Here is a 13,393-nt window from a genome sequence, read left to right on the forward strand (position 1 = left end):
AGCCGTCACCTTCAGCCCCCAACTAAAACCCCTCCAACGCATTATTAAGGATCTACAACCTATCCTAAAGGATGACCCAACAACACTCTCACAAATCTTGGGAGACAGGCCCGTCCTTGCCTACAGACAGCCCCGCAACCTGAAGCAAATACTCACCAGTAGCCACATACCTCACAACAGAACCACTAACCCAGGAACTTATCCTTGCAACAAAGCCCGTTGCCAATTGTGCCCACATATCTATTCAGGGGACACCATCACAGGGCCTAATAACATCAACCACACTATCAGAGGCTCGTTCACCTGCACATCCACCAATGTGATATATGCCATCATGTGACAGCAATGCCCCTCTGCCATTTACATTGGTCAAACTGGACAGTCTCTACGTAAAAGAATAAATGGACGCAAATCAGATGTCAAGAATTATAACATTCATAAACCAGTCAGAGAACACTTCAATCTCTCTGGTCACGCAATCACAGACATGAAGGTCGCTATCTTAAAACAAAAAAACTTCAAATCCAAACTCCAGCGAGAAACTGCTGAATTGGAATTCATTTGCAAATTGGATACTATTAATTTAGGCTTAAATAGAGACTGGGAGTGGCTAAGTCATTATGCAAGGTAGCCTATTTCCCCTTGTTTTTTCCTACCCCCCCCCCCAGATGTTCTGGTTTAACTTGGATTTAAACTTGGAGAGTGGTCAGTTTGGATGAGCTATTACCAGCAGGAGAGTGAGTTTGTGTGTGTATGGGGGTGGGGGGGTGGGGTGAGAAAACCTGGATTTGTGCTGGAAATGGCCCACCTTGATTATCATGCACATTGTAGGGAGAGTGGTCACTTTGGATGAGCTATTACCAGCAGGATAGTGAGTTTGTGTGTGTGGTTTTTGGGAGGGGGGTGAGGGGATGAGAGAACCTGGATTTGTGCAGGAAATGGCCCAACTTGATTATCATGCACATTGTGTAAAGAGTTGTCACTTTGGATGGGCTATCACCAGCAGGAGAGTGAATTTGTGTGGGGGGGTGGAGGGTGAGAAAACCTGGATTTGTGCTGGAAATGGCCCAACCTGATGATCACTTTAGATAAGCTATTACCAGCAGGACAGTGGGGTGGGAGGAGGTATTGTTTCATATTCTCTGTGTGTATATAAAGTCTGCTGCAGTTTCCACGGTATGCATCCGATGAAGTGAGCTGTAGCTCACGAAAGCTCATGCTCAAATAAATTGGTTAGTCTCTAAGGTGCCACATGTACTCCTTTTCTTTTTTCTCAAGAACAGAGACCTTTATGGGCAAAGTATCACTGCTCCTCCCCAAAATCTGTACTGGCACCATGGTGATTCAGGGCTTCATAGACTGAGAATGGCGTTGCTGTAGGTAAAGAAGAGCATGTTTTTAGTGCCGATGCTTGTTTAGATCATGTAATGATATTCAAATCCTCAAAGCATGTTTAAAACAATGCTAACCAGAGAAATGTGTTCAAAAGGAAGGGTAACCTGGGTGATAGAACTCCAAAAACTGACCACTGGGGCACCTGGCTGGCAGACTGGCAGTGCCACGGTGGGAAGCATGAGAATGGGGGGCGGGGAAAAAAGGTTGATGCAGAAAGGAGAAAGAGGCTAGTCTGCAAGCGGGGAGATGACTGAGTCCTTCAACTTGACTGGGGGGAGGGGGCGGAGTTCCTTTTTTCTGGGTAAACTGTTGGACACTGAGAGAAGCCAAATGTCTAAGGCCAGTAGGTTAAGGACAATAAAGGTATTTTTAAATATATCGGGAAGAAGAGGAATTCTAGCAATGGTCTAGGCCACATTTGATTATGTTCAATATGGACAAAGAGAAGACAGAACTATCTAGACTTGGTGCTTGAAAATCGCTCATTTCGCAACACTGAGAACAATTATGAGCCAAACTGAATAAGAGGAAAAATGTGAATGAAAAATAGGAGTTTATTAGAGGGCCAAAAAGCCAGGATTCCACACTCAGGAAGGATGACTACTTGGGCTAAAACCCAACCTGGTTCCGTGGTGAAGTGAAATCAGCATTAGAAATAAAAAAGAAACAGAACTAATGGAAGAAAAGGGAAATACAAGGAAATCAATATCAGTTAGAGGCTCTGAAGTGCAGAGAATTGATAAGGGAAGTGTCACAGGGCGGCTGACCCCCTTAAATGAAGCAGATCCAGTGCCCCTGTGCCAGTTTGGCCATTTAAGAGGATGAGGCAGTGCTGGAGGCTGTAAAGGAGCAGGGCAGCAGGGCCTTAGTGGGGAGACAGATCTGCTGAGTTGGGGTTACCAGCTTCATTCGGAAGAAGGCAGGTGAGAGCTACCAGTAACCAAGAGACTACAGGAGGTCCTCGTAGGAAGCAGAAGGTATTTACTGGGAGAAGGCTGAAGGCAGGAGCAATGAAAGTGGGTTTTGTTTGCTGCTCTCCCTGAGCCAGGGCTGGAGAGGGCGGAGGGCAGGAAGAGGAGTGGCAGCAGCAGAGAGAGGTGCCTGCTGGCTCTAAGCCAGAAAGCTGAAGGAGGAAGCAGGCTAGAGGCAGGGGAGCAGCAGAAGGGCTTGCAGCTGACATGCTAGAGAGCTGGACCCAGGGAACAGCGAGAGGGTTGGGGGAGTGAGGGATGCTCCCCTGCAGAGGACAATCTCGCAGCAAAGGGGTTGTGGGGTTCCCTCTGGGAAGAGCAGGGTTATGCTCCAGCTGGAAGGAATGGGGTGGCTGTCCTGGGAGAGGGCCAGAAGGGGACTGACAAGGAGCAGAGATGTTGGTGAAGACACTGCAGTATGAGTCCCAGCAGCGAGGTGAGGTTCCTGCTGGAAAGAGCAGGGTTTTAAGGACTACATGCACTGCAGTGATCTGGACTATGTGGGGGACTTTCGATTATGGACTGATTTGCACTATGTTTTGATAATAAACTGGCCCCAAGGAGGGGTATTATTGAGGCAAGAAAGCTTGTGTGAAGTTACTGGGGACTCTTAAGGAAGGAAACTGAGGCAGGTGTGCCTGTCATGCCACAGCCTGCTGCAGGAGGGTGCTCCACGAAGGATTGTGCTATGGCAGGAAGCTAAAGGCATCACGGAAAAATTCCTGGCTTGCACAGCTAAGGTCTAGAGCTGTATCTGGGGGCCTAAAGAGGAAGGTGGGCACCTAGTCAGATTTACAAGCACTGCAATGGGAGTTAGGGACTCAACTAGGTTACGTGCTTTATTAAGTCCCACTAGGCACCTATTTGCATCAGTATGTGCCTAAATACCTTCAAATCTGAAAAAAACCCCATTGGGTAAGGACTACTGGCCAATCTAAGACAAACAACCCATGAAGGAATAATGAGGGATAATACTGAACAGTCAAGTGAATGGTGAATAATAAATCCCCATTCCCCAACTGCCTCTCTATCTAGCCAGGTCTGGCTGGCCATCTTCAAGATGTGCTTGTCCCTAAGTAGTTCAGGAGCCCTAAAGCGAAGGGACTGAAATACACCCACCATGCATATGTGCCATCTGCCAGTGAGGGATGTTCACCTTCTTGTTGTTACGCAAGGCCAGTGGAAACATGACAGCATCACCAGCTGCAAAAACTCCTGGGATGTTGGTCTGCATCATCTGAAAGGAAGCAAGGGGCCGTTAGCACTGTAGTAGGGAGAGGGCCTGAAACATAAGCCCATGTATCAGAGACCTGAGGCCTGGGCTAAAGTAGTCAAAACTTTGCTGATATAAAGTTAAGTTGTGAGCAAGAGGCAGGCCAGCTGAGGGGGGAATGGAAAGTCCCGCCATACACTGAGCTGTATCCATTGTCATGGGCATACATGTGCTAGTGTAACTGTAGACATTGATCTGGAGAGCTAGGACCGTGCTTCGTTGACAATAAACCTGACCAAGTGCCTTTGCACCTTAATGGATTTTGTGGTCACTAGGCATTTGCTCGAGGTCTGCTGTGCCAGCTAACTGCGCAGAGCTGGGGCAGCGCACAGAGGGAACACACACGCAGCCAAAAATCTAACCACAAGCACCACTGGTGATTACGCTGCAATTGGCATTATAAGTTCAGGGTCAGCAGCAGCTTCATGCTGCTGACTTAGACATAGCAACAAACAACCCCCACAGACTGAGTGTGCAGATTTGTACGTAGCAACTACTCTACCCTTACTTGGATGGCAAGACTCACTGGATTTGGACTATACTGGTCACCTCCATAGGCACGCCTGCCTCTCGCCTTCCCCCACCTCCCAGCACTAGCAAAGCACAGGTCCCGAAAGTACTCGGCTCAGTGGAGTGGTTGGTGATGTCACCGTGGTTACAACACTGAGCCAAATCAGGCAAAAAGAATCCAAGTACTAGAGGAGAAGGGAAGGGATGAGAAAGAGAGAGAAAAGAAGTTGCTTCCCCATCTACACCCCAATACATTACTCCCACTTCTCCTTTGCCAGCTGTACCCACATCAGGCTCACTGGATGAAAGGATAGCAGGCCCTGGGCATCTGGAACTCAGCCTCCCCCACAGTGTCTAGTGTCAGCACTACGAGATGTCTTGCAAAACCATACCATACCATAGGAACAGTCCTAATATCAGTACCTTCGCAGAGACAGTGAACCTGTCCTGTTCCTGCTGATGGTGAACTTTTATACGTAAAGATGTCTTTTTACGCTCACAGGGGTCATTAACTAGGTTTGACCCACAACCTTCATCTTCACAACACAGACCTTTTTCACCTCACCTACAGGAGCAATGGGCGGTGGTTCTTGGGGGGGAAGGGGAGTGTATAAATGCTACTGCTCTCTGTGTGGGCCATGTAGGGAGTCACAATCACACTTTGTTACTAGGTTACACAGGATTTGAGAGTGCAGAGGGACACTAGGCATCAAGATTCTAGGTGTGTCTTCCTGTTTATGCGAGCATGGTTCAGACAGCATAGCCAAAGGTAACAATGCTTCTGTGTCGGTTGTCTGTGATGACTGAACCCAGAACCTCCGGCTGTAGAAGCACAAGCCCCTGCCACTTGAGCTCAAAACCACATCACAGAACACACAATGAGCAGTACAGCCATAAACCTTGATCCGTGGTATAACTTCTATAGCAGGGGTCGGCAACCTTTCAGAGGCGGTGTGCCGAGTCTTCATTGATTCACTCTAATCTAAGGTTTTGCGTGCCACTAATACATTTTAACGTTTTTAGAAGGTCTCTTTCTATAAGTCTATAACATAGAACTAAACTATTGTCGTATGTAAAGTAAATAAGGTTTTTAAAATGTTTAAGAAGCTTCATTTAAAATTAAATTAAAATGCAGAGCCCCCCCGACAGGTGGCCAGGACCCGGTCAGTGAGAGTGCCACTGAACATCAGCTCGCATGCTGCCTTCGGCACACGTGCCATAGGTTGCCCACCCCTGTTCTAGAGGGTGACCACTGCAGAATCATATTGTTATTGTGCGTTATACATGCATCTGATTTGGCAGGCTGCTTTCTGAAGACTGTGTGGCAAAGTGGATGAGAGTTGGCTTGGTCATATGAGAGACATAGACCCAGGTCCTCAAAGGTGTTTCCCATTGAAGTTGATGGGAGTTAGAAGTCTAAATACTTTAGAGGATCTGGGTCCTGGGTTCTATCCTGGCTCTGTGAAACGAGTGCATTCGAGTCAGCCTCCAAGGCTACAGTAACACAGTGAGGGTTCTGCATGGCACAGAAACATTAATAGCAGTTAGTGTATGTTCTGTGAGTAGACCTCTTGGTTACTGGGTGTGTACTTTTGTGCAACTGCCAATACACTCCAGGAATTTGTGAGAAGGGATGGGAGCTCTCCCTCTCTATTTTTTTCTCATTTTGCGTCCCCAGAATCATTTGATGTCTCAAGCTTTTCACATCCTCATGGGACAGTCCACAGCAGGGGCCAAAATCGCATCCTCTCACGCAATTTTATTGTGAGTCAATAGTCATAAGAATCTATTAATCTTAAACCACTCACTTTGGGGCTACTCAAGAATCCCTTAGCTAAATGACCCCATATTTATCCCACATAGTCTAACCATGTCCTTAGTGAGCTACAGCAATTTTCAAGATACTCTAAAATACACATGTGTAGGCAGATTACTTTGAAAATTTGGCTCTAAACAGCTACTGCACTACAACCTTAACTCTGGATTTGCTCCCACTCCTCCGCTATATGGCTGTCTCCACACCTACCATCAGAGCCTGCGTAGGGCCTTGCAACAGTCAGTGCTTTGACAGTATTTACCTTGTTGACGACAATGAAGCCTTTGGAATCCATGTTAATGCCGCTCTGCTTCAGAAATCCTGTTGCTGGACTTGCACCTGCCAGAAAGTCAAAGGACATGGTGTGAGTGGGTCTGACTCCCAAACACTGGCTCTCCCATGAAAACAGATGTCAGAGCGAGAAAGGACCTGCTAACACCAGCAATCACTCTCCTGCCAATGTCAGCCCAGTTCCATGATACCAGGTGCTGCTCAGTTAACATCTTCTGTTGGGTCCCACAAATGCAGCTGTGCTTAGTGCCAGAGGGGGCAGCAAATGAATGATTGACAGGGGGATTCAGAGCCTTGTTGGCCAAGTTCAAAGGATGGGGAGGATTTGGCAGAAGCGAAAGTACAGTGGAAATGCACAGACCTAGGGATAAACTAATTAGAATATGTACAACTTGTGCAGCTGCATTTGGAAACCAGGTAACTCTGTTCTTATCAGATGGCACATGGAGAGTGCTCCTTCTGTCCCTGTTTGCCCTCCTCCGCAGTACTGTCCTTCCCTTCCAGACTCCTGTGCTCCAATTAACTCACCCCACTCCCACTCAATATACAAATTTTAAAAAATATCAGAACAATTTCCTTCGAAAAGTGGAGCTAACACACTGATTGCCACCCATCCGTGGTGATCACTGTGCCTGTAGACTATCCCTGCCCCTCTAACCTTTGCCTGGCTTGTACGTTCAAGCCCCCATCCTGCAACGAGTTCCACATGGGCAGAGGGGTCACCTTCATGGAGTGCACCTGCAGGACTGAGGCTTTGTGCAGGAGGAGAGCACAAGGAGGTGGCATAGCTCCCTGAACCCGAAGCATGGCCATAAACAGAGCACCTAAAGTGCCGGCCATGATTTTTAATCTTAAAATGTTTTTGGTTGTAGCTTTTTAAAATATCGATACAAAATGCAAATAAAAGAGGGGAAATAAAAGCTACACCGTCTAGACTGCCTAATTTGTACAAAATGATGCACAAGTACATTATGTCAATATTACTGCCTAGTTAAATGAGAGAAGGGTTTTGTGGGAGTCCTAGAACAGCGGTCAGGGGGTCTTGTTATGGAAAAGTTTGAGAACCACCAACTATTGGACTCCACATACTACACAATGAATATTATCATGTTTTAATGCACTTCAAGTTTAAAATTGATAAGGGTGTTGAATTGGGGGAGTCTTATCAATGCTTGAGAATAGTTTTAGTCCGTTTCTCTATCTACCACAAATATTTCAAAAGTGATGGTATCTAAGCACCAAACAATCATTACAATGGCAGGTTTCAGAGTAGCAGCCGTGTTAGTCTATATTCGCAAAAAGAAAAGAATCATAGAATAACAGAGTTGGAAGGGACCTCTGGAGGCCATCTAGTCCAACCCCCTGCCCAGAGCAGGACCAATCCCAACTAAATCATCCCAGCCAGGGCTTTGTCAAGCTTGACCTTAAAAACTTCTAAGGAAGGGTTTCAGAGTAACAGTCGTGTTAGTCTGTATTCGCAAAAAGAAAAGGAGTACTTGTGGCACCTTAGAGACTAACCAATTTATTTGAGCATAAGCTTTCGTGAGCTACAGCTCACTTCATCGGATCATCCGATGAAGTGAGCTGTAGCTCACGAAAACTTATGCTCAAATAAATTGGTTAGTCTCTAAGGTGCCACAAGTACTCCTTTTCTTTTTTCTAAGGAAGGGGATTCCACCACCTCCCTAGGTAACCCATTCCAGCGTTTCACCACCCTCCTAGTGAAAAAGTTTTTCCTAATATCCAACCTAAACCTCACCCACTGCAACTTAAGACCATTACTCCTTGTCCTGTCATCTGCTATCTCTGAGAATAGTCTAGATCCATCCTCTTTGGATCCACCTTTCAGGTAGTTAAAAGCAGCAATCAAATCCCCCCTCATTCTTCTCTTCCGTAGACTAAACAATCCCAGTTCCCTCAGCCTCTCCTCATAACTCATGTGTTCCAGTCCCCTAATCATTTTTGTTGCCCTTCGCTGGACTCTCTCCAATTTCTCTACATCCTTCTTGTAGTGTGGGGCCAAAAACTGGACACAGTACTCCAGATGAGGCCTCACCAATGTCGAATAGAGGGGAACGATCACGTCCCTTGATCTGCTCGCTATGCCCCTACTTATACATCCCAAAATGCCATTGGCCTTCTTGGCAACAAGGGCACACTGCTGACTCATATCCAGCTTCTTGTCCACTGTCACCCCTAGGTCCTTTTCCGCAGAACTGCTGCCTAGCCATTCGGTCCCTAGTCTGTAGCTGTGCATTGGGTTCTTCCGTCCTAAGTGCAGGACCCTGCACTTATCCTTATTGAACCTCATCAGATTTCTTTTGGCCCAATCCTCCAATTTGTCTAGGTCTTTCTGTATTCTATCCCTCCCCTCCAGCGTATCTACCACTCCTCCCAGTTTAGTATCATCCGCAAATTTGCTGAGAGTGCAATCCACACCATCCTCCAGATCATTTATGAAGATATTGAACAAAACTGGCCCCAGGACCGACCCTTGGGGCACTCCACTTGATACCGGCTGCCAACTAGTTATGGAGCCATTGATCACTACCCGTTGAGCCCGACAATCTAGCCAGCTTTCTACCCACCTTGTAGTGCATCCATCCAGCCCATACTTCTTTAACTTGCTGACAAGAATACTGTGGGAGACCGTGTCAAAAGCTTTGCTAAAGTCGAGGAATAACACGTCCACTGCTTTCCCTTCATCCACAGAACCAGTTATCTCATCATAGAAGGCAATTAGATTAGTCAGGCATGACTTTCCCTGGGTGAATCCATGCTGACTGTTCCTGATCACTTTCCTCTCCTCTAAGTGCTTCAGAATTGATTCCTTGAGGACATGCTCCATGATTTTTCCAGGGACTGAGGTGAGGCTGACTGGCCTGTAGTTCCCAGGATCATCCTTCTTCCCTTTTTTAAAGATGGGCACTACATTAGCCTTTTTCCAGTCTTCCGGGACTACCCCCGATCGCCATGAGTTTTCAAAGATAATGGCCAATGGCTCTGCAATCACATCCACCAACTCCTTTAGCACTCTCGGATGCAACACATCTGGCCCCATGGACTTGTGCACATCCAGTTTTTCTAAATACTCCCGAACCACTTCTTCCTTCACAGAGGGCTGGCCACCTCCTCCCCATGGTGTGCTGCTCAGTGCAGCAGTCTGGGAGCTGACCTTGTTCGTGAAGACAGAGGCAAAAAAAGCATTGAGTACATTAGCTTTTTCCACATTCTCTGTCACTAGGTTGCCTCCCTCATTCAGTAAGGGGCCCACACTTTCCTTGGAGTACTTGTGGCACCTTAGAGACTAACCAATTTATCTGAGCATAAGCTTTCGTAAGCTACAGCTCACTTCATCGGATGCATAAAGTGGAAAGTACAGTGAGGAGATTTTATATACACACAGACCATGAAAAAATATACATTGTAAGGAGAGTGATCACTTAAGATGAGCTATTACCAGCAGGAGAGTGGGGTGGCGGGAGAGAAAACCTTTTGAAGTGATAATCAAGGTGGCCATTTCCAGCACATTTCCAGGAATTAACAAGAACGTCTGAGGAACAGTGGGGGGGAGGGAGGAAAGGGAGGAATAAACAAGGGGAAATAGTTTCACTTAGTATAATGACTCAACCACTCCCAGTTTCTATTCAAGCCTAAGTTAATTGTATCCAATTTGCAAATTAAATTCCAATTCAGCAGTTTCTCATTGGAGTCTGTTTTCCAAGTTTTTTTGTTGAAGGATAGTCACTTTGAGGTCAGAAATCGAGTGACCAGAGAGATTGAAGTGTTCTCCGACTGGTTTATGAATGTTATAATTCTTGACATCTGATTTGCGTCCATTTATTCTTTTACGTAGAGACTGTCCAGTTTGACCAATGTACATGGCAGAGGGGCATTACTGGCATATGATGGCATATATCACATTGGTAGATGTGCAGGTGAACGAGCCTCTGATAGTGTGGCTGATGTGATTAGGCCCTATGATGGTGTTCCCTGAATAGATATGTGGGCACAACTGGCAACGGGCTTTGTTGCAAGGATAGGTTCCTGGGTTAGTGGTTCTGTTGTGTGGTGTGTGGTTGTTGGTGAGTATTTGCTTCAGGTTGGGGGGCCGTCTTTAAGCAAGGACTGTCCTGTCTTCCAAGATTTGTGAGAGTGATGGGTCGTCCTTCAGGATATGTTGTAGATCCTTGATAATGCATTAGAGAGGTTTTAGTTGGGGGCTGAAGGTGATGGCTAGTGGCGTTCTGTTATTTTCTTTGTTGGGCCTGTCCTGTAGTAGGTGACTTCTGGCTCTGTCAATCTGTTTCTTCACTTCAGCAGGCGGGTATTGTAGTTGTAATAATGCTTGATAGAGATCTTGTAGGTGTTTGTCTCTGTCTGAGGGGTTGGAGCAAATGTGGTTGTATCGTAGAGCTCGGCTGTAGACAATAGATCATGTGGTGTGGTCTGGGTGAAAGCTGGAGGCATGTAGGTAGGAATAGCGGTCAGTAGGTTTCCGGTATAGGGTGGTGTTTATGTGACCATCGCTTATTAGCACTGTAGTGTCCAGGAAGTGGATCTCTTGTGTGGACTGGTCCAGGCTGAGGTTGATGGTGGGATGGAAAATGTTGAAATCATGGTGGAATTCCTCAAGGGCTTCTTTTCCATGAGTCCAGATGATGATGTCATCAATATAGCACAAGCAGAGTAGAGGCATTAGGGGACGAGAGCTGATGAAGTGTTGTTCTAAGTCAGCCATAAAAACGTTGGCATACTGTGTGGCCATGCGGGTACTCATAGCAGTGCCGCTGATTTGAAGGTATACATTGTCCCCAAACGTGAAATAGTTATGGGTGAGGACAAAGTCACAAAGTTCAGCCACCAGGTTTGCTGTGACATTATCGGGGATAGTGTTCCTGATGGCTTGTAGTCCATCTTTGTGTGGAATGTTGGTGTAGAGGGCTTCTACATAGTAGTCAGGATGGTGTTTTCAGGAAGATCACTGATGGATTGTAGTTTCCTCAGGAAGTCAGTGGTGTCTTGAAGATAGTTGGGAGTGCTGGTAGCGTAGGGCCTGAGGAGGGAGTCTACATAGCCAGACAATCCTGCTGTCAGGGTGCCAATGCCTGAGATGATGGGGCGCCCAGGATTTCCAGGTTTATGGATCTTGGGTAGTAGATAGAATACCCCAGGTCGGGGTTCCAGCCATGTGTCTGTGTGGATTTGTTCTTGTGCTTTTTCAGGGAGTTTCTTGAGCAAATGCTGTGGTTTCTTTTGGTAACCCTCAGTGGGATCAGAGGGTAATGGCTTGTAGAAAGTGGTGTTGGAGAGCTGCCGAGCAGCCTCTTGTTCATATTCCGACCTATTCATGATGACAACAGCACCTCCTTTGTCACCCTTTTTGATTATGATGTCAGAGTTGTTTCTGAGGCTGTGGATGGCGTTGTGTTCTGCACGGCTGAGGTTATGGGGCAAGTGATGCTGCTTTTCCACAATTTCAGCCCGTGCACGTCGGCGGAAGCACTCTATGTAGAAGTCTAGTCTGCTGTTTCAACCTTCAGGAGGAGTCCACTTAGAATCCTTCTTTTTGTAGTGTTGGTAGGAAGGTCTCTGTGGATTAGTATGTTGTTCAGAGGTGTGTTGGAAATATTCCTTGAGTTGGAGACGTCGAAAATAGGATTCTAGATCACCACAGAACTGTATCATGTTCGTGGGGGTGGAGGGACAGAAGGAGAGGCCCCGAGATAGGACAGATTCTTCTGCTGGGTTAAGAGTATAGTTGGATAGATTAACAGTATTGCTGGGTGGGTTAAGGGAACCATTGCTGTGGCCCCTTGTTGCTTGTAGTAGTTTAGATAATTTAGTGTCCTTTTTCTTTTGTAGAGAAGCAAAATGTGTGTTGTAAATGGCTTGTCTAGTTTTAGTAAAGTCCAGCCACGAGGAAGTTTGTGTCGAAGGTTGTTTTTTTATGAGAGTATCCAGTTGCACAACCATGTTCAAAGAGGGCTCTCCTCTGTTTCTCTGCATTACAGATCGTTTTCCCCCTTCTTTTCTCCTTTTCCTCCCCCCATTTTCCTTTTTTCATTCTCACTTTTCAAAACTTCACCAACTTTGGAAAAGTCAACAGGCAGCAAAAAGGGAAATGGAAGGCTGTCACTTGGTGACTCTTCCAAAGCTCAAGATGGTTTGGAAAATTAGAGAGAAGAAAAAGGGAAAAATACTCTACACAACATCCATTCTACCGCATCAGACTGCAAAGAAAAAAAAATGAATCAAATAAAAAGATCAATTTGAAATTAAATGAATGTTCTCCTGAAAACAAAAATCACATGAAAATGTTGAGGGAAACATCAAGTTTCTATTACCTACCAAGGTTATAACAAGGGAGTTTGACACAGCAATTTCTCACTGTTCTCTTCACATCCCTTTGGCAAGGATCAATTAACCACCAGCTGAAAAGGTTCCCCTTGTTCGGGTGTTGATGGTGGATTTGATGGGTTGCAAAGGGCTGGACTCATTGACCCAGGAGGTCCCTACCAGTCTTATGTTCCTGTGATTCATGGCTACGTGGCACTCTTATAGTGTAGCTATCAGCATTCCCAGCCCAAGCGCTCGCCTCTATCTGGGGAAGCAGAAGCCACATTGCTGCCAAACGCTGAAGCTTTGCATGTTAGGGTTCATTTACCTATGCCGATGACACAGACATCTGCACGGAGGACTTTCCCACTCTTCAGGACAACTTCCTTAAGCTTTAGGGGACACAGATGAAACTCATGGTTACTTTAAGGACAAAAAAAAGAACCTAGCAGTACCCAGCTGAGTTGGAATCTCACTCCAGTTCATAAAATAAGGGGAAATGACTCAATTATAATTCTGCTTCAATGAAGAGATCATCCTGCAGGATTCTCACTCTTGTCTCCCTATTGTAAACCCTGTAGCTATGCAGGATTCTTAGTCCCTAATGACACACAGTGGTAATGCATGATCTATGTCACACCAACCTCTCCTTTGGCTGGTGCTCACCAGCCTTCCTAGATCCTAAATGCTGTCCAGACCCCCAGAATTGAAATCTCTCCACAGTAAAATCCAGTCACAAAAATACAGCGGGCTGAGATGTCTGTTGCCCTCACAGACATGCTGGTGGGTGTGATGAGA

General features: G+C 46.2%; 1 protein-coding gene across 8 annotated transcripts in view; it reads right to left on the minus strand.

Annotated features, from left to right (window-relative positions):
- Nucleotides 1–13,393, minus strand: part of AIFM3 (AIF family member 3) — a 113,968-nt gene that overhangs the window by 26,417 nt on the left and 74,158 nt on the right. For all 8 annotated transcript variants that reach the window (XM_073312949.1, XM_073312952.1, XM_073312953.1 and 5 more), the window contains 3 exons: nucleotides 12,924–12,987; nucleotides 6,228–6,304; nucleotides 3,486–3,603 (listed from right to left, as the gene is read on the minus strand). In XM_073312949.1, the coding sequence (XP_073169050.1) occupies nucleotides 3,486–3,603; nucleotides 6,228–6,304; nucleotides 12,924–12,987 (259 nt within the window). The remainder of the gene's footprint in view (nucleotides 1–3,485; nucleotides 3,604–6,227; nucleotides 6,305–12,923; nucleotides 12,988–13,393) is intronic.

This window comes from Lepidochelys kempii, chromosome 15 (genome assembly GCF_965140265.1).
Source record: "Lepidochelys kempii isolate rLepKem1 chromosome 15, rLepKem1.hap2, whole genome shotgun sequence".
Classification (NCBI taxonomy): Eukaryota; Metazoa; Chordata; order Testudines; family Cheloniidae; genus Lepidochelys; species Lepidochelys kempii.